General features: G+C 45.2%; 1 protein-coding gene across 3 annotated transcripts in view; it reads right to left on the bottom strand.

Annotated features, from left to right (window-relative positions):
* Positions 1 to 6,710: 6,710 nt before the first annotated feature.
* Positions 6,711 to 20,890, bottom strand: part of LLGL2 (LLGL scribble cell polarity complex component 2) — a 53,678-nt gene continuing 39,498 nt past the window's right edge. For all 3 annotated transcript variants that reach the window (XM_075014413.1, XM_075014410.1, XM_075014411.1), the window contains 11 exons: positions 20,495 to 20,648; positions 16,989 to 17,139; positions 16,392 to 16,508; positions 13,967 to 14,133; positions 12,813 to 13,077; positions 11,543 to 11,696; positions 10,561 to 10,598; positions 10,045 to 10,092; positions 9,293 to 9,335; positions 8,576 to 8,637; positions 6,711 to 7,403 (listed from right to left, as the gene is read on the bottom strand). In XM_075014413.1, coding sequence (XP_074870514.1) covers positions 7,396 to 7,403; positions 8,576 to 8,637; positions 9,293 to 9,335; positions 10,045 to 10,092; positions 10,561 to 10,598; positions 11,543 to 11,696; positions 12,813 to 13,077; positions 13,967 to 14,133; positions 16,392 to 16,508; positions 16,989 to 17,139; positions 20,495 to 20,648 — 1,207 coding nt within the window. In that variant the 3' untranslated portion in view covers positions 6,711 to 7,395. The remainder of the gene's footprint in view (positions 7,404 to 8,575; positions 8,638 to 9,292; positions 9,336 to 10,044; positions 10,093 to 10,560; positions 10,599 to 11,542; positions 11,697 to 12,812; positions 13,078 to 13,966; positions 14,134 to 16,391; positions 16,509 to 16,988; positions 17,140 to 20,494; positions 20,649 to 20,890) is intronic.

Raw genomic sequence — 20,890 nt, forward strand, 5'->3', positions numbered from 1 at the left:
ATATTGAACATTATGGTCTTGAAGTGAGTCACCAGAGTGACATGTCTGGGTGCTAGCCCATTCAAGTGGGAGGGGAGTTGTCACCCTGCCTAGCTAGGCAGTTATGCAACATATTGCTCAATTGTCTACTTTTGCACCACTCCAGAAAAGTCAACAGAAACCAGCAAACAAATAAAACATGAAACCATGGGGCAGTGACAAAGACAGAACAGCAAAGGGAGTGCCTGTCTGTGAATAAAAAGACTGATTCAGTAGGTCACTGAGGGGCAGAGGGGAGAAAGACACACTGCATCCATTGGACTGAAGAAGTACTCAGGTCACAGGGGTGCTTCATGACAGCCCAGCAAGCACTGTGAGGGACTGAATTTGTGTTGTGAGAAAAATCTACTTTATTAGCTCAGAAACAAACAAACAAACAAACAAACAAACAAACAAACAAACAATCAGTAGGTGTAGGCCCTCCTTTGTGTCTACTGCTGTTGTGTGCAATCATCTATTTCCATCAATCATTTCTTTCTGACTCAATTTTTTTTTTTAAACTATATGTGAGCTCTAAATCCTGTGACCGATTCAGGAGTGTTATGTTAAGATAGAACTGAGAGAGACATGGCTCCCCCGAGAATAAGATCTGGTATTTCTGAGGGCATCTAGTGATTGAGGCTCAACACCAAAAGGTGGACATGTGGATGGGTTTAGGGGCCAGGATCCATCTCCTTGCAAACTTCAAGTCAAAAAGGCAGAGCTGCTGCAACCCAGAGGACAGCAAGTGGTTAAACCAGTTTGTGGTACTAGGAAGCTAACAGCTGGCCCAGGCAACATTTCCTTATGTTGAGACAGGTCACAACTAAGACCATGTAACAGCAACGAAGGGTCCCTGTGGCACCTTATAGACTAACAGAAAAGTTTTGAGCATGAGCTTTTGTGAGCACAGACTCACTTCAGCAGATGCTCAGGTTAGTTCAGTCAGCAAGGGTGAGGCTTACTACCAGCAGTTGATCTGGAGGTGTGACCACCAAGGGAGGGGAAGCTGCTTCTGTATTTAGCCAGCCAGCCATTCGCAGTCTTTGTTTAAGCCAGAGCTGAGGGCGTCGAATTTGCAGATGAATTGTAGCTCTGAAATTTCTCTTTGGAGTCTGGTCCTGAAATTTCTTTGCTGTAGGATAGCTACTTTTAAGTCTGCTACTGTGTGGCCTGGGAGATTGAAGTGCTCTCCTATGGGTTTTTGTATATTGCCATTTCTGATATCCGATTTGTGTGCGTTTATTCTTTTACGTAGAGACTGTCCAGTTTGTCCGATGTATGTATGCAGAGGGGCACTGCTGGCACATGATGGCATAAATTATATTGGTAGATGTGCAGCTGAATGGACCCACGATGGTGTGGCTGATCTGGTTAGGTCCTGTAATGGTGCTGCTGATGTAGATATGTGGGCAGAGCTGGCAACGAGGTTTGTTGCATGGATGGGTCCCTGAGTTAGGGTGACTGTGGTGCAGTGTATAGTTGCTGGTTAGGATTTGCTTCAGGTTGGCAGGTTGTCTGTGGGCAAGGACTGGTCTGCCTCCCAAGGCCTGTGAAAGTGGGGGATCATTGTCCAGGATGGGTTGTAAATCCCTGATGATGCGCTGTTGAGGTTTTAGCTGAGGACTGTAGGTGATGGCTAGTGGTGTTCTGTTGGTTTCTCTCTTGGGCTTGTCCTGTAGTAAGAGGCTTCGTGGCACACGTCTGGCTTTGTTGATCTATTTTTTCACTTCCTCAGGTGGTATTGCAGTTTCAAGAATGCTTGGTAGAGATCCTGTAGGTGTTTGTCTCTGTCAGAAGGGTTGGAGCAGATGCGGTTACATCTTACAATTTATGCCATCATGTGCCAGCAATGCCCCTCTGCTATATACATTGGACAAACTGGACAGTCTCTACGTAAAAGAATAAATGCACACAAATCAGATATCAGAAATGGCAATACACAAAAACCCATAGGAGAGCACTTCAATCTCCCAGGCCACACAGTAGCAGACTTAAAAGTAGCTATCCTACAGCAAAGAAATTTCAGGACCAGACTCCAAAGAGAAATTTCAGAGCTACAATTCATCTGCAAATTCGACACCCTCAGCTCTGGCTTAAAACAAGGACTGCGAATGGCTGGCTGGCTAAATACAGAAGCAGCTTCCCCTCCCTTGGTGGTCACACCTCCAGATCAACTGCTGGTGGTAAGCCTCACCCTTGCTGCCTGAGCTAACCTTGTTATCCCCAGCCTTGCTCTGGCTTATTTATACCTGGCCCTGCAGATTTCCAAGACCAGCATCTGATGAAGTGAGTCTGTGCTCAGGAAAGCTCATGCTCAAAACTTTTCTGTTAGTCTATAAGGTGCCACAGGACCCTTTGTTGCTGTTACAGATCCAGACTAACACGGCTACCCCTCTGATAACTCAGACCATGTCCATACTAGCACCTATGTTAATAAAACTTTTGTTGTTCAGGAGCATGAAACATGGCCCCCCCCTCTGACCGAGCAACATAGGATTTGCTGGCATAAGCACTTGTGTGCGCAGTGCTGTGCTGGCAGGATAACTCTCCTGGGGATAGAGCTACTGCTGCGGGGGGATATTAAGCTGATAGTAGATCTCCCTCCTGCAGGCACAGCAGAGGTGCATGATAGCTGTTACTGTCACAGCTGTATGGTCCACCTATGCAGCTGGTAAGCATTGACATGGTCAAGGGGACTCTCAGGCCAGGTCTATGCTACAAAAGAGAGAACTGCATAGCTGGAGTCATTTCTAGGATGGCCCCACTGCAGGAGGTCAACAGGAATGTCCCCCGTCCCCCCCAGACCTCCCTTACACCTCACGACTGCAAGGAGTACTGAAGTCAATGAGAGTGCCCTCAATGTACCATTTAGTGCATGCTTACTGGATGTGCTAAATCAAACCCCGGAAGACCCACCTCCGTAGTGTCCATCTACATGTAAGTACAGACGTGCTCTGAGCTCTGCAGGTCCTGGAGCAGCATCACTCCATCTCCATTTCCGATCATGGCTTAGGACTACTTCAGAAACAGCAAGAGAACTGAGAGAGTGGCTGAGATACAGCCAGCTCCTAGATGGGCCTTATTAGACACTACTACAGTGGGCTGTAGACAGTTGTTCTTTAGAACCCTCCAGTGAACAGGCAGCAGCAAAGATCAGGCTACGGAAAACTTGTGGCTTGCTGGTGGTATATGCCCTGATGCTCCATTGTTGTGTGGCCTGCTAGAATCACAAGCAGGAAAGCAGGCCTGGGTGAAAGAGCAGCAGGCCCCCAGGAGCGATGGGTGTCCAGAATGCAGGCACCCATGCTGCTCTCTGCCTTCTTCCTTTACGAGCAATGCTCCTGGAGTGCAGCTTGGGGAGTAAAGCAGCTTCCTTGTTCTGTAGCAGAAGAGAGACCACATCCCTAGACAGATGCTCCCAGAGATGTCATTTGCCCTGCTCTCCTGCCCATGCCCGTCTCTCAGGCTTCCAGCACTCTGCAAGGAGGGCCAAGGGGAGAGGTAAGGCCCTTGTCTCTCACAGTCCAGTGGGGTTCAGCTTTCCTTCCCTACTCCTAACTCACTGGAAAAAACTGCATGAGGGATATCATCCGGATTGCTACTCTGCTCCCTTTCCTAGCTGGTGCAGGGGTCCCCATTAACCATCTCCATGTGCAGTGGTCTCTGGTGGGGCATGGGAAGATTAGCTGGGATATGCTCTCCTTTCCCTAGGCAGTCGTTCCCATGAAAGTAATGCACACCATGTTTAGAAATAGTTAAATGCCATCAAATCCTCTGCCTAAAGCAGCAGACGGCTCCATGTCACTGTTGTTCTCCCTCCCTTTTTTTAAAGATGGGCTAGGAGGAGGAGGATCTAGGAACTACAAACCGATCAGCTGCACATCAGTCCTTGGGGCGGGGCTGGGGGGAGTCACACAGCAAGTCTAGAAGGAATCCATTTTTCAAACACTTGGAGGGGGAAGTGATCAGGAATGATGAACATGGATTCCTCAAAGGGCAAGTCATGCCTGACCAAGCTAACTGCCTTCTGTGATGAGACAGCTCTGTATATGCAGAAAAAGTGGTGAATGGTGTTACATGTTGACTTTATTAAAGCTTTTGATATGGTCTCCCACAGCACTCTGGCCAGTGAGCTGAAGTGCTGCTTCTTGGACAGACTACAGCTAGCTAGATTGTAGGGCTCAAGAGACAGTGATTAACTGCTTGATGCCTAGTTGGCAGCCACCATGAAGTGCTGCAGGGTTTGGTACTGGGATTGGGTTTGTTCAAAATCTTCCTTTATGATCTGGATGAGGGGGGGTGGATTGCACTCAGTAAATGTGAAGATGACACTAAGATGGGGGAGAAGTAGATATAGGGGACAGAAGGGATTAGGTCCAGAGTAATTTCAAACTGCAAGACTGGGCCAAAATAAATTTCATGAGGTTCAACTGCAGAGTCCTATACTTCAGACAAAAGACTCATGCACTGATACAGGCTAGACACTGACTGACTAAGCTGCAGTTCTGCAGAAAAGGACCTGAGGATTAACAGTAGACCAAATGAGTCAAACAGAAGCTCATGTTGTCAAGAAGATGAAGAGCATATTGGACTGCATTAGGAGAATTGCCAGTAGATGGAGGGAAGTGATTATTCCCCTCTATTCTAATTTGGAATGCTGTGTCCAGTTTTGGGCCTTACAATACAGAAGGATGAGGACAAATTGGAGAGCGCCCCCTGAGGACAACAAAAATGATCAGGGGGCTGGGACACATGACTTACAAGGTTAGGCTGAGGAAACTGGATTTATTTAATCTGAAGATGAGAAGAACTGGGGGGGTTTGATAGCAGCCTTTAGCTATCAGAAGGGTGTCTTCCAAAGAGAACGGAACCAAACTATTCTCAGTGGTGACAGATGACACAGCAAGAACCAGTGGTCTCCAACTGCAGTGGGAGAGGTCTAGGTTGATTATTAGGAAAAACTAGGAGGATGGGTTTCCTAGAGAGGTGTCAATCTCCATCCTTGCAGATTTTAAATGACAGGCCGGACAAACCCTGGCTGGAATGATTTAAGTTGGGGCTGGACCTGCTTTGATTTCATGTTGGACTAAATCATCTCCTGAGGTCTCTTCCAAGACTAATTGTCTAGGATTTTATGATCCCGTAGGGGAGAAAGCATCTGTCAGCTGGCTAATACCGAGAATAGGCAATGAAAACAGACCAAAAACATGCAAACACTGGATTAGGCATAATATCAGATAAAGGGGTCTTTCCACACATTTTTGGTGCCTCAAGGGGTTACAGTTCTGGTTAATAATAGCTACAAAGCTTTCCAGACAAATATGTTCTTAACTGACAGCATTGTTTTGCGAGCATGTCAAACTTATCAGAGAAGGGGTCTTCTAATTGGCACTTATAACTAATGAACTGAAAGCAAACAGACTTCCTCCTCCTGCAATGGAAGCTGATGGGTTATAAACCACTTGACAGAGACTTTAATTCGTTACCACGAAGTTCAAAAATCTCCCATCTCATGAACATCTGCTTGTGCAAGGCTAGTCAATTCACCACTTGTCCTTGCAGCCTGAAGGTGAAATTCAGCTGCTCTACAAACTGGGAGGGCTGTGAATTTTACTTAAGTGGATATGGAGCGAGGATGGAGGTTTGCAGGGCAAAAGTTGGCAGAAGATAGAGGTCACCTTCACATTAGTCAAATGTTGGGAGTAAGAGCTCAGAACGAGCTGCCTGTATAACATGTCAAACCTCAACCGCCACAATAACCATCTCACCAGTCACTGTGAGTCATCCAACCAGCACTGCTCCATCTGTCATAGAAAACGTCAATGTAAGTTTCTACATGCTGACCGATGTATAAGCACCAGCTTTATAAATGAAATCCAGGAACCATCGCTGCACAGAAATCTGCCCCATTGAATCTGATGTTACAGTAATTGGTTCCATATTAGCTAGTCATTCCTGGCCACCTTCCCTATCAGATTCCACAGCAGAAACACCAAACCGGCAGGGGTTGCACATGTTAGCCCCACAAGTCAGGGACATAGATTTAAAAAACACACAAGTGCCACAGAGCCCCCAGCACCAGGAAGCCCATCCAACTTTTCCAACATGAGTCTGAGGAGCAGATTTGGAACAGAAGATAAGCACATTCCCCCCCGCCTCACCCACACCCAGCCTACAACAGAAATGAATTGTGGAAGAGATTCATGGACTAGTAATGAAAACAAAAGTTCCATTTTAGCTTGATAAAGTAGTCTGAGTGGGCAGGGGGGCCGAAAGAGATCTCTTACTGAAGGGTTTCTCTTACTCCAACCTGTTTCACAAGGCTAACAGCTGACTGAGCATACTGTACAGTCCCCCACATGCCCCAGCTTTCAGCGTTAGCATGGTATTCCCCAGGATTTTCTGGTTTTTCTCAGAATTACTATAGAACGGAGTTAAAAGTATTTCTATATCAGATTTGAGGGTGGATTTGTAATCCTCCCCATCTCTGGGTGAAGGATGCAAACAAGATGAAGGAGATCACAGCTCTACCCTCTAAATCAGACACATGCACTGATTAGAATTGGTTCACTGCAACACTGCAGATGCCAGTAAGAGTCCGAACCACTGAAACTTGCAGTGCTTCTCTCAGTCTCTGGTTTTGTCAAAGTGACAGATACAAGAGCAAGCCATGACCAGAAAGGTAATTGAAGGTTTTCATTTATTTCAAAAAGCAAAGTAGTGTTGAAACACAGATCAAGTTTGATTAAATTTCCTCCAAGCTGAACAGCTACAAAAATAGATTCTACCCAAATCCATAAAACCAGTTAACAGTACCATCAAACAAAACTTAACCGGAATGTCTCATTCAAATACCAGTTACAGCAGCCACAGGGATCTAAAATGACAGATATATTATTTCTTTTGTTTTGTTTTTTTTAAAAAAAAGTATATTTTTAAAATATGTTTCCATTAAAAACAAACACACCCATACAATGTAAAAATATTGTACAAAAAATAAACCACTCAGAGGTAACAGTGTGTTTATTAAAACTCTGCACCCAGGGCAGTAACATTTATAATTTAAAACCCAGCCCAGTAGAAAAGAGATAATTGTGCAAACATTAAAAATGTTAAAGATGTACACAGAGGCTTGTGGTGCATCAGAGCAGCCAGTCTGCTTCTGGCCTCCGTGCAAGGCAGACTCCAGAAAGAGGAGGTTGTTTCTGGTGAGGCACGAGAGGGAGAGGCAGGCAGAAGCAAGTCGCAGCTCTGTCTCCTGCTGTGCAGGGAGAAGTAGAGGCCTCCTCTCCATGGAATGGCTTTCCCACAGTCAGTAGTGTTATGGCACTCAGTCCAATGCCAGGAAGTCACAGTGGCTTTGCTGAGGTCTGATCATTCCGCTTAGGGAAAGAATAGGCAGCGCCATATTAGGATCATTCTTCACAGGTAATTCCCCCACACCACCAATTCAGCAGCATATAGGGTATAAGGCTCACAGAACTCATGGGACACTAAGCAAAGCCAGTCTGATCTTTGGTCTGGGGTTCACAGCAATGTCCACAAGAGCAACTCACATCCCTATGCAAACCCAAACTAACAGGCCTTATGCCCAGGCTGCCAGAAACTCCCTTAACAGGCAGTTGCACATCCATACTGGACATGGTGGTTTAGCTCTCTGGCTACAGATACATACCTTGTAAGGTGTTCTTTTCCATGGCCATGCTGAATGCAACTCAAGGAATGAAGCTACAGCGTAGACTTGCCATAGTTTAGTTTTTGCAAAAAAATCAGAGATGGAGAGGATAGGAAGAGGCACGCAAAGGAGCTCTACATGCCCCACTATTCCCAGTTACAGACCTCTTCTCTACCAGCAGCTCACCATGAAGGAGTCCACAGCAAATAACTTAAAATGCACATGGGGCTGTTAAGGAGTCTGTCACGCCACCCAGTGCTGGGCAGCACTTGTTTGTTCAGGTGACACCTATTCTGCTCAAAAACACTTTTATAGACATCAGGCCACCAGCAGGACCCCAGTCAGCGGGGATCTGTAGAACCATGACTCTCAACCTTTCCAGACTACTTTACCTCTTGCAGGAGTCTAATTTGTCTTGTGCACCCCAAGTTTCACCTTAACTATTTGCTTACAAAAGCAGATCAACATACAAAAGATACAGCATGCTACTACTGACAAATTGTTTACTCTCTCATTGCTACCATGTAATTATAAAATAAATTGACTGGGATATAAATATTACACTTACATTTCAGTGTATAGTACCTAGAGCATTATAAGCAAGTCAGTGTCTGTATGAAATGTTAGTTCAGTCTTCTGCTAGTGCTTTTTATGTACCTGTTGTAAACGAGGCCAATATCTGGGTACGCTGTCGTACCCCTGGAAGGTGTGCAGAGACCTTTCAGGGGTATGACGTGTATTGAGAACAGTTGTAGATCACCGCACTCCAGAGTGCTGTGTAAATGGAAAGCACTAGATTGTTAGGAATAACAACATTTCTTCACTTTCTTGCCTCATGTTGCTGAGCCAGAGCCTGGAAATACCCTTGGAAATGCCTACCTCCTCCATTACTCAGTCCACGTCCTACGTGAATTCTTCTTGAATTTCGCTCTCCATAGCTCCTGCAATGACAAGGGAGCCATCAGCCAGTCTGCTCCTAACTGCATATATACATGCAGATGTCAGGCACTCACTCATCCCCTCCACAGATCCTTGGAAACCCTGGGTTCCCCACCCCACCAAGCGCTAAAGTATTTTGCGTCAATTGTAACATCAGTCATTCGCCTGCCCTCCTGTAGCCCATCACCCGAACAGCTCAAAGTGTTCCGTGGACAGCAGTTAAAGCCCAACACCCATGAAGTAACTTATTGCTTAAGTGTAGAGATAGGGAATTGGAGCAGAGAGACGTCCAAGGTACAGTCAGTGCAGAACCAGGATAAGATCCCTAGAGTTCCTGTCCCAAGTCCCATCCTCAGCCACCTAAGCCCATGTGGGTTAATTTGAACCTGTATGCGTGTACTCAGTGTCCTGCTCCTTTGGGGTATGGAAATATGATTGCTTCGGTTTCTCCAAGAGAAAGAGACAAAGGATTATTCATAAAAACCTCAAGGGACTTGTTCCTGTGTAGCAAAGGTCTCTTTGGACCAGATTGCTAGGAGACATTTGATCAGTTGCTAGTGCTTCACTGCAACAATATCTGCCACTGTGCTGGGTATACTCCCAGTTTTCCCACCTTTACCAGCCCACCAGGGAGAGAACTGATCACAGGGTACTCACCCTCTGCCCCCCTCCAGGGTACTTTGGATCTCCTTCAAGACTTCTAGAAAGCAAATGGATAAAGAGCAGTAAGAAGTGAGAGCAAATATACATGGGCCTCTGCTTGAATCAGTAACATTTACAGTGACGTTGCTTTAAAGGTTTGATTGCACCTGCTGCTTCTACTGCACCTCGTTTAAGGATGGCCTTTTTCACCTGTCCTCTTATGTGACTTTTAGACCTTTAAAATGCCTCTTCTGTAGTACTTGGCTCTGTCATAACTACAAAACTCTAAAGACAGGGTTTCAACAGGCTGGCACACAGAAGTGAGGCAGTGTCTCCAGAAGGAATGCTGCCAGCACCAGCATGACGGCAATCCAAGACAACAGCCAGTTCCAGCTGGTGTTTCATTCTCAGGCACTGCTGGAAAAAGCAAAGCTCCTTGTGTGTATTAGGGTGAGGTAACAATGGAAGCGGGTAGGCAACTAGCAGAACTTTCCTTCATCTCTTCTTCCTTAGGACAGGATCATATTCACCAATCCACAAAATAAAGCCGGTACAGCTCTTTGGGAAGAGCTCTGTTGTGCTTGCTCAGCACCTAGCTGTGTATAGCAAATAAACAACTCTGGCATGATGTAGTTTTGGAGCTGCAACAAGCTGTAACCACGATAAACAATAGTCTGTGGCTCCACCGGGGTGGCCACACATCACCCCTCATACCCCAACTAATGCAGTGGCCCCTCCAGCAGACATAACAGTTGCATTTGACTCACTTTCATCATTGAGTAAAGCATGTTCCATCAGCCTCCCAGATTTCCTCTCTGAAAGGCAGGAAACAAGCTGGCATCAGTTACTTTTCATGAGGGACAAAGGAACAATGCACTTAGAACACACTAGTGACAGGCACCATGGAAAACACCACAAATACAAAAAGAGGTCTGATTTTTAAGCCCAGCATGGCTCTTTCTAGAGACAGACACGACTAAGTGCTCATTAAAGCGTGCACGCATGCACTCGCTCCTCCACAGCCCTACTGTGCTTCCCCTTCTGAACAGGGCAGCCCATTTTAGACCATGAAAGCTGTCATGTCCAGGTCATCTGAAGGTTCTGTCCTTATAGCTTTGTTTTCAGATGACTACTTCTTACACAGAGCACTCAAATGCAGCTTTGTACCTCCTGCCACATCTCCTTACACCTATCCTTGAAGAAAAGGACAAATCGACGGCATAGGCTTAAACTTCGTTTCTACATGTCAGTAAATTAATAAAATATATACGTTGCCTGCTTACCATCTTCTCCGGGGTCACCAGAACTCCTGGCTGAATCCCTGAGGAAAAAGACAAAAATGTGCATCAGAGGCACATAGATACTTGCACACACCTGGAAGATCTGACAAGGAAAGATTTCTCTGGGTCAACCAGCATACGCACACTAATGCTGAAGGGTGTCCCGAGTAAGCAGCTAAAAGAAGCATTAAGATGCTAGATGACAGGGAAGATCCCCTGTAGTCAAAATGACTCCAGTTTTCTTAAAGCACATTCCTAGGGGACTTGTGCCAAAAACCACCACCTCCTCCTCTAGGGAAGATCTGCTTTCACAAGGAAGAACATCAGGGTTCTACCTACAAACAACAGTCCAGTCTGCTACATAAGACACTGTAAACAGGTAATATGACAAAGGGGCGGAGAGATGGAGAAGTTACATACAACAGCCTCAAAAGGATATCACTCAGAGCTGGTAGAAGGAAGTTAAACAATCAGGAGGTTTGCAACAATATGTAAGAGTTTAGTCTAATTGTCTAGCATGAGACCACCACAGAGGGATTCCCCCCGCCCCCAGGCTTGGTTACTCACTCCCTGTGCATCATAGCTGGTAAGAAAAGGACCAAGGAGCAAGCTACACTGCCTCATGGCAGAGCTCTGCAGCAGGACTTGAATCCTCCGAGTCCCAGAGGGCCTGCTGCAATAATAGCTGGAGCAGGAGTGCAGAACAGTCCTTCACAGGACTCTACCCCATGGCAATCAGTGATGTTATGCCTTCAAAGGAAGCCCTGTCCAGTCCTTTGTGGAAAGAAAAGGTTCTCTGGGTCCACAAGATATGCATCACGGTGAGTTTGCAGAAGGAGGGCAGATAAGAACATTTAGAACTTCTTGTAACATGGTCCTGTCTGGATCAAGCCAGGGAGACTACGTGGCAGTATATAAAGCCATAATGGAAAAGCAAACAAGAGGAGTAAGGTTCTCCTACCAAGAACTTTATAGTCAATCCCACCTGGATTTCCTTGGAGCCTTCTCCACGCCAGATTTGTTGTGCAAATAGTTGTTACGTGTAATTTCTGGTGTATCCACAACACAACGGGGCTCAACCAACCATTTGGTAGACAAGGAGAATCTCTCAAACTCTGATGGTGAGATCAGATAAAAACCTAAAAGGGAGAATGAACAGGTAACTTCATGGGAGAACACATGCTCAGGAGCCAGAATTCAAAATCAGACTAAAAGGGAAATGTACTTAACTCTCAATAGAATGGGCCTTGTTTGTATTTCCTCCACTGTGGGTTTGGAGAAGAATATCACTCCTACCTCATCAAGGGGTCAACCCAGCGAATGAACAGCTAATTATTATTTTGTACTTTTTTTTAAAGCTAAGTGTCACATGTCCAAAATCCTATAGTTTGAGCATTCTTTCAGCCACCACACCCAAAGCAAGAGCCTCCTTCCATCCACTTACACCAAGGCTGCAACACCACCAGCAAGTTCTTTTGAAAGGTTTTTCGAAAGAAAATGGCTCCTTCAAAAGATCCAGTAGAGAGTCTACACACAAAAAGCATTCTTTCAAAAGTAAAATTGAAAGACTGAAGCATGCCTTTTGACAGTGCTCTTCCTTTCCCATTTCAGGAAGAGGCCCCTTTCGAAAGAAAGCACGTGGAGACGCTCTGCAGGCCCTTTCCCCCTGCCTTGAAAGGGCAGTCCCCATGAGACTGAATTTTTCAATCCTTGACTTGTTCTTTCAAAAGAGCAAAGGTTGTGTGGATGCTCTTTCAAAACAAGCAGATCACTCTTTTGCTCTACTTTTCTGTGTGGGGACTCTCTCTTTTGAAAGAGCTTTTTAGGAGAGATCTTCTGGAAGGCTTCTTTCGAAAGATCTCTGTAGCGTAGATGTAGCCCAAAGGTTCGCTCCTTTCTTTTGGAGACGTTGAAGATGAAAGCAAGCCACCCTAAGAGTAGTTCCACAGATACCAGTTTGTAATGACAGTGTGGTGGAGCAGTGACTCAGGAATAGCTATCCAGCAGCTCAGAGAGATGCCAAAATACAGAGGGCTCTTATTCTGAAGCCTCAGAAGAAATGGGGAGCACATCAGACACCACCATTAACTGCAAAGTGCAGTACCACCTGCTCTCTGCGAGATCAGAATGGCTATCAAGAGGTTTCAACATGCTCATTATAGAAGAAAAACCACTGTGAGGTTTAAAGAACAGTGAAACAAGGGTTCTGAAGACCAGGTGAAGGTGCCTGACCTAGGAGAAACCTGGGCTGTTACCTTGGCCATATTTGGTGAAGACACAAGAAGCGATGCCGCTCACATCTTCCTTGCGGATACAGGGGTAGCGGATCTGTAACTTGAGGAAGGGCAGAGAGATGATCTGAATGTCTCCCAGGTTAGTGAGGATGGCCAGGTCATTTTCACTATAATCATCAGACTTGCAGCTGCCAAAGTTAGTGACTGTCACCTTCCGTACCCTGCAGCCTTCCAGAGCTGTCAGCTTGAGCTTCAGTTTGGAGCTAACCTTTGGCAATGTGAATACCTGGCAGGAGAAAAAGAAAAAGACAACACACGTCCATGCTATACACTGCCAACTTCTCCAGGTCCAGAAAGGGGCTGCTCTCGCCTGCTTCCACAGAGCCTCGAGTCACAGGAAACCTTTGCCCAAGACCATGCACAGCAGTGAAGGTCTGAATGTAACTTCCTGCTTAAAAACGAAGACTGGATAGCATGGGATGCTGGAAAGGCCTAAGCATAGCCAGCCATGGTGACAACTTCAGGCCAGTTCCTGCTTTTACTCAAGCCAATGGATAACAGACTGACATTTTTATCTCCTGTCCTCACACACCCCTTTCCCCTCCAGCCTCAAAGTTTATCCCTCGGGGCGGGGGGGGGGGGGGAGGAAAACAAACCACACACAAAAAATGGTATTATCTCAACTGCCCACTCTGCCATATGAAAATGACAAAGATCTCCTGGTAAATTATTCCTAGAGAGTTTTCTTCCATTAAACTAAGCAATTCTTGGTTACATAGCTATTCTGCAAAAATAGCATGAGAAATTTTCCAACTCTCGCCAATTCTCAGTGCCATTTTTAAAAAAAAGACATACCTCAAGCCTAATCTACAGAACCTAAAGCTTCTCCCAGTTGCTAGTTACTGCAGCTACCAAAGGTTAAAATAAATCCACAAACATTCCTATACTCTCCATCTGCCTTACGCTAAACTCCCACATTTCATGCACCAGGTGTGTCCTGACATCACATCTAAGTTCTGTGGGGCAGGGAGTGCCTTCATGTGTTTGTATGGTGCCAAGCACAACGAGTAATGATCCTAAACTGCAGTTCCCAGGACACACTAATCCATTCTTTGCAATGCAGATCAATACCTTAAAGAAATTTATATCCGATGAGAGGCATGTTGACTATTTACCTTAAACTGCTCTTCAGAAACCACAAGAAGTTGATGGCTGCCTTGCATATCAGGACTTTTAGAAAGGTCATGTGCTACTTCCAGCGGCTCTGGGAGGGGAGTGCCGCGTCCATCCAGGACAAGTATCCCCACAACAGGAGCCCTGTGCATCAGCTGAATTTCCTTGGCTAGACAGACAAGTTGTACAGAAGGGTGAGAAAGACAGGTATGATACCAGCCAAGAGGATGAGACAAGCACAGTGTTAAAACTCACACCATGTTCTCTTGAAACGAGACAACTATTTTCTATACCCAATTAAGCCTTCCATCTAACAAAAAGAAGAAAAATTGTTTCAAAGGAGTGAAACCTGTGGTTTCTTTCATGCTGTCTGGTTAACTGTTTTAGAACCCAGCTTAACTAGAATGAGCATTTAAGTTGAATTCAAACAGTTTCCAAATATCAGATGGAAATTTAAGAAATACATAAATGGATTAGGCACTTACTGTAGGTTTCCCCAAAGCACCCATCACAAAGTTTGTCCTGATGACTAGTGCTATGCACCATCCAAGGAAAGAGAGAGTCCTTGCAAAAGCTGATATTTGAGGCAGGAATAACTGAATGGTGCTGGTCACTTAATGCACTTTTGCTTCAAAACTAACACGTCCTAGGTTTGCTCCAAAAATGCACACAATGAATAGAGTGTCATTTTTAAAACTGCCACATCTAGAGCACGGAGATTCCAAAGAGTCACCTGTTAGTGATAATTTTAGGCAAGGTACATGAACTCCTCTATCCTATAAATTAGAGGCTGCGTCCTAAGCACACAATCTCAAATCGAAGTGGAGTTTTAAATGACCAAGATGGCACGTTTCCACTTTTACCACACTTGACGGAAATGGCTCGTTTTAAACTATACATAGGTGCTATTAATGAAGGAGCTAAAGGATACAATGACCCTGCCCTCTCAGAATGTGAGAGAGGCAGGAGTAAGAAAGACTTTTTAGCAGAGTTCAGTGGCTAAGTATAGGGGCAGTACCTTCACCAAACAACCTAACGGGATTAAAACTAAAAGAGGTCCAGGGGAGAGTGGAACGTCAGCATTACAAATACCAGAGTTATGAACAGACCAACCAACCACACCCCTCCTTTGGAAACAGAAGCACACAAATCAGGCAGCAGCAGAGATATATACATTTGGAAAGCAAGCAAACAGGACAATCCTGTGTTAACCCAAAACGCTTAAAAAAATGAAAAGTGGGGGTGGGGAGCAGCATTCTGTTTCTGCACTGTAAAATTTTCAAGATGTATTAAGTCAGGGGGGAGCAAATGTTTTAAGGTGGGCTCCTATTTTTGTCCTTGCAACTAGCAGGTGCACCCCCTCAACTTATCTAATCAAATCCAAATCAACAGAAATTTCAGTTACGTTCATATAGAAACACCCTTTCAGCATGTATAAGAAAATGTGGAATGTAAAAAAATTTACTACATACATGAATATACATATTTCAAAATTTTTAATGAGATGGGGAATGTTTTTACACACACACACCCACCCACCCCCCCATCCAGATTGGTAAAGGGGGTGGGGAAACACAGCTCCCTGGTGTTTAAAGAGCCCACTCCGCCTTCCCCACACAGCCTTTTAAAAGTTAAACAAAAGAACAATACAAACTGCACTTTAAAAAAATAAAGATAAAAAGCCTGGACTCTCTCGAGAACCTAAAACAAGGGACTGTCCCCATCAAAGCACACATCTCTTAACCCCACTCAGATACCTCTGCAAAAGTGAGTTCCAGCTTGCTCAGGCTGGGAGACCAGAAAGGATTCTGGCGCTCACAAGGGACAGTGAACATCTAGGGAGCAGGAGGGATGGCAACAGAGGTAAGCAGAGCCTGGAGAAGCTATGGGGAGGCAGCAGAGGCTCCCTCATCCCCCCACAAGTGGGGGAGGGAATAAGAAATGAAGCCGGCCCTCTGCTGATGGCAGAGACTGCAAGACAGGTAGGCAGGCAGCTGAGCTGACAGAAGATGCAGGGAGGCAGCAAAGGGCCCCCTGCAAGGGGGGAGCAAATTGTGCTGCATCCCCCTTTTGAAATTTCACATCCCCCCACTTTGCACACACTGTACTAAGTCAATGTTCAGTTGTAGACTTCAACAAGGGTCACCATCATGTTTTGTTCAGAGTTACAGACATTTCGGAGTTATGAATAACGTTCACACCCAACAGGTTTGTACCTGAGGTACGACAGTATAATCAAAAGCTCAACTCAGAGCTACTCTTGCTCAGAACAACCCAATCCCCCGCCTTCCAGCCCATGTAACTTGACCCATGTTTCCAAATTATCTTGCTCTCCATTTATAAGCACCAGCTGTGCACCCTTCTAGCATAGCCCCTCTGACCCCACTAGGAGTGTTTCACATGTTCCCACTAATGAATGATACTCACCCTGCTCTGCCCTGACCAGTTCATCCGTCCTCCTCTCTGCTGGTGGAACCCGTAAACAGAATGCATAGACTGTGCCTCCATTGGTGCCTGCCCACAAGGAGGGGCAGTGACGGGTACCTGGGGCAAAGATAAAGCCTATGAACAGGATGTCTCTCCAGGAACTTTCAAAAAATGTCAAATGGTTCTACCATCTGTACATAGATTCATATGCTGATATGAAATTCCAATGTTGTACCAAGGACGCAGCTGGTACCCAACTAACAGTTAAAGGGAAGTCACATGCTGTCCTTTCACCTCTGACTGCCGAAGTCAAGAGACTGTGAATGGCATTTAAAGGCCCAAAGAAGTTTCATCCTATTTGAAAACATAATTCAAGTTCTCCCTACAAGAAAGTGAACTCATAACCCATGGGTCAAACCAGCAGCTGGCAAATGATCATGCGGAACAGCTCTGCTCAAATCGTTTACTATAGCTCTAGACTGAATAGTTTCAGTGCCATAGGGAGTACCACACAAGGGTGGTGCCGGGTCTCTGATGTAGGCCATAGCACCTGCTCTTCACTTAGCACAGAGGCTCCTGGGGAGAACTCCTACTCACTGTCTCTCAAAAAAGTGTCTGCGAAGTACAAGGTGCGCACAAAGCCTGTGAAGGAATCTTCTGCAGACCGTGCTTCGATCTTCCTCTGGACTGGAGCCAGCTCCATCTCCTGTAATGCATCTTGGTCAAACCTGGAATTCGCCTCTTGAACCTTCAGATGAAGAATGTGGGGGGGAGGAAGATAAGGCGAGTTCTCTCAGACAACATTTATGTTTCTCTCCTTCTCCTTATCAACCCTTTCTAACAACAACAGGAGAGGCAGCAAATAGGGATTAACAGATTCTGGTAAATGAAGGTGACTTTTAACAAGGTTCTTCCAAATAGACTCTGCACACTCACACTTGCAGGATGTTCCAGCCCAGACCTATGCATCCCATTAAGCATGAATGTGCGGAGGCCATTTGAAAGGGAGGAGGGCTATTCAGTGTCCCTGAATCCTATTGAGAGGAGGAAATGAAAAATCTTATTTCCTCGACTACTGCCTGCATATTGCAAGAAAACTGCATTTCTCCAACACTGGCTACATTTGCCAGTGCAACAGGCTCAACCGAGGCAGCAATGGACTCGCAAGCAGTGATGGAAGGTCTTATGTAGCTGTGTTGGTCCCAGGATATAAAAGAAACAAGTTGAGTGACACAGAAGTCTCGTTAGATCAACTTTCATTGGTGAACTTTTATTGGACCAGCCTCTTAAGAAGACACCTATACAGCCCCTGGAATCCAGCCACCAAACAGCAATGAAACCAGCACACACATTGTGGCATAACAGTCCTGAACCCTAAGGACTACGCAAACAAGGCCTACTGACACTATTTCCTATATGATCTCAAAGACAACCCCACAATTCACGCAGGAATTTAAAGATATCAAATCCCTCCCAAATAACTTCAAAAGAAAGCATCAGCTCATCCCCATGAACACACTGCAGGTATCTTCTACACATGCCTCTTGAAACACAAACAAGGGAAACCAGGTAAACGCAATATACCTGGCCATGGCACTCTTACTCAAGAAAGTGCAGGATCCATGGAAACCCTCTTCAAACCACTCACCACACAAAGAGCAAACTTCCTCCAGGCCATAATCTAGTTCCTCCATAACCACCACAAACTCTCTCAGAACACCCTGTTGGCCAACACACCTCACTTCCCTAAATTCAGACAAGCCTTACAATGACTGTATCACTTTGTTAGTCTTTAAAGTGCTACATTTCTGCTTCTTTGTTTTAATGACCGAATCTGTCAACCTCAAATATCTAGCGGACAGTGGACAACAGTCATATACCCACCCTGAACATAAAGCCAAACTCATCCACTTTATCCTCACCCATAACAATTTTATATTCAAACACAAAATTTGTCCAAAGCACAGGAACAGACATGGGAACTAGAATGCTTCTCCAATATGTTAACCTCTTCATAGATCACCTTGGGGAAGAATTTCTAGATAATGCTTCACCAAAAAAAAAAAAAAAAAGACAACCTAGGAAATACATTGATGCATTTCCATCTGCTAGAGAGATGAGCTAAACTCTCAGGATTTCCTCCATAACTTGAATTACTATTACCCATCCATCAAACTTCCTAAAATGCTCCTGAACCAGCATTAACTTCCTGAACATCACAATCAGCTTCAACAACAGATTTAAACAATAAAAGAAGTCAAAGGACCAACACGCTTAACTTCCACAGATCCAGCCACAAACTCCAATATGACAAGAAAGTCCAGGATATACATTAACATGCTCAAAAACACCTTCACCAAACTTCTATGTCTGAAGTAGATCACACCAAGGGACACGATACCCTAATTCCCTGAGAACACATACTTCAATTCAGGAAAACCACCAATGATTGCACATCCACAGTTAATCACATACCACCTCATACTGGACCCAAGACTCAGTAGTGACTTTCTCCTCTATCATAACCCACTAACTTTGTCCTATGACTGCAGAGATGTTAATTTGCGCACTTCATTTTGAGTACTTTCTTGGTTAACTCCTTGTGATTTAGCTACAACACTGATGATCATTCCCAGACCTGAAGAAAAGCTCTGTGGAGCTTGAAAGCTTCTCCATCTCAGCAGCAGAAGGTCCAATGAATTCACTCAACTTGTCTCTCAAGGATATTGAGTATTATGGAGGAAAATTTAACTTTGGATATAGGATCTCCCTCAATCTCTCCAGGAACCCCTTTACAGCACAGGGAAAGAGAAAGAATAAAGCCCATCTTTGGTCCTAGATGAAATTCTGAATTTTATTAATATTTTTATTTCACGCCACAGCTTCAACTCTGTACAGCAGGTTTTGCCAACAAAATTACTCAAGTACTCTATACCTACGTCACCAATGTTAGGAATGGCAAGACAAGAGACCTGCTACACTACAGGAGTTAGTCAACATCAGCTGCCTTGCATCAACCTAAGTACACGCCTACACTAAAATTTTGCCCTGGGTGATGTTGCTGTCCTGCTACGTTGATTTATCTCCACCTTCATGAGAGGCATAGAGTCAAGACTGATGTAGTTAGGGTTAGGTGCCGTCACTGTAGACATTGCATGGCTTATCAAGACAGACAGTTACCAGTTTTCAAAAGCCATCCTGCAATGTCCTGCACTGAACTGCTACAAGCACTCCTGGCCAGGATGCACACTGCCAACACAAGGACCAAAACCACAGACCCACAAAAGTAATGCAGTAACTGCCAGCTGTAGGCCAACCTAAATTAGATAAGCTTCATATTTTAGGCACCCCCTGCATATAGGCCGTTATGCCAAGCTGCAATTGGTATGGTAAGGACAAGTCTACATCACAAAATTAAGCCTAAGTTACATTGATGTACAGCCACGGCAGTAACTGAATTGATTTTACATGTGCACATTAGGCTGCTTCTGTTCATGGTGCGCATCCTCACCAGAAGTGAATTAACTGATTTAAAGGGCCAAAGTGGAGCACTCTGGGACCATATCTGAAAGGCAAGTTGAAGTAAGTAACGCAACGTCTATACTGGTGCAGGGGATTTAACTAGGTTGACTGAAGCACTATGCCTCCTGAGGAGGTGGAGCTAAGTTGGTAAAAATGGGTGAGTTGTATCGGTGAGAGCTACATTTTAGTGTAGACACTGAGTTCAGTCTTAGGCCTGGTCTGACCTAAGACTAACAAGGTCTGCACTACCCTACTCCACCCATCTGTGGTGCAAGCAGGACTTTTCAGGGCACAGGCTTAGGGCTCGTCCACACACGGAAGTCTGTGCGCTTTAAAATTCCCATTCTAGCTTACTGCACACCAACTCCCATACGCACACACACTTACTGTGCATGAAGGGGGCCCCTCAGGCAATTTAGCTTAACAGGACTCCAAAGCATATTAAGCAAGTACACACAAAGCAAGAGTGTCTATATGGGGAGTGAGTGAAGAATAACTGGTGTGCACCAGGTACTGTGACCTCACCCACCAGGCAGACAAACCCTGAGAGAGAGGCACTATAGAATAGCCTGTCACTTCACCTCTGTAGTGTTCCCACCACCAGCTCGCTGCTTCCTGTTGGACACCCTGCTTCTCCGGATCCTCCTGAACGACTGCCGGAGGGATTTCTTCAAGGACTTCACCCGAGACAAAGGGCCTTCTAAAGCCAGCTGGTCACTGGGATGCAACGTACATCTAAAACCCAAAAGAAAAATGTTGGTAGGCGTACTCAGCAGTGTTCCCTCAGGTTTTTTTTTTTTTTTTTTTTTTTTTTTTTTTTTTTTTTTTTGTGTACACCACCAGTAGAAATACATGCTGCCAGGTGAAGGTGCTCTGCTAATAAGCAGAGCAGCACCTGAATCTCTCCTGGGCCCAAGCACTCAGGTTACAGGGAGCACTGGTGTGCTCAGTTGTTTTTCTGACTAGCTGGCAGGCAT

Source organism: Carettochelys insculpta, chromosome 20 (assembly GCF_033958435.1).
Source record: "Carettochelys insculpta isolate YL-2023 chromosome 20, ASM3395843v1, whole genome shotgun sequence".
Classification (NCBI taxonomy): Eukaryota; Metazoa; Chordata; order Testudines; family Carettochelyidae; genus Carettochelys; species Carettochelys insculpta.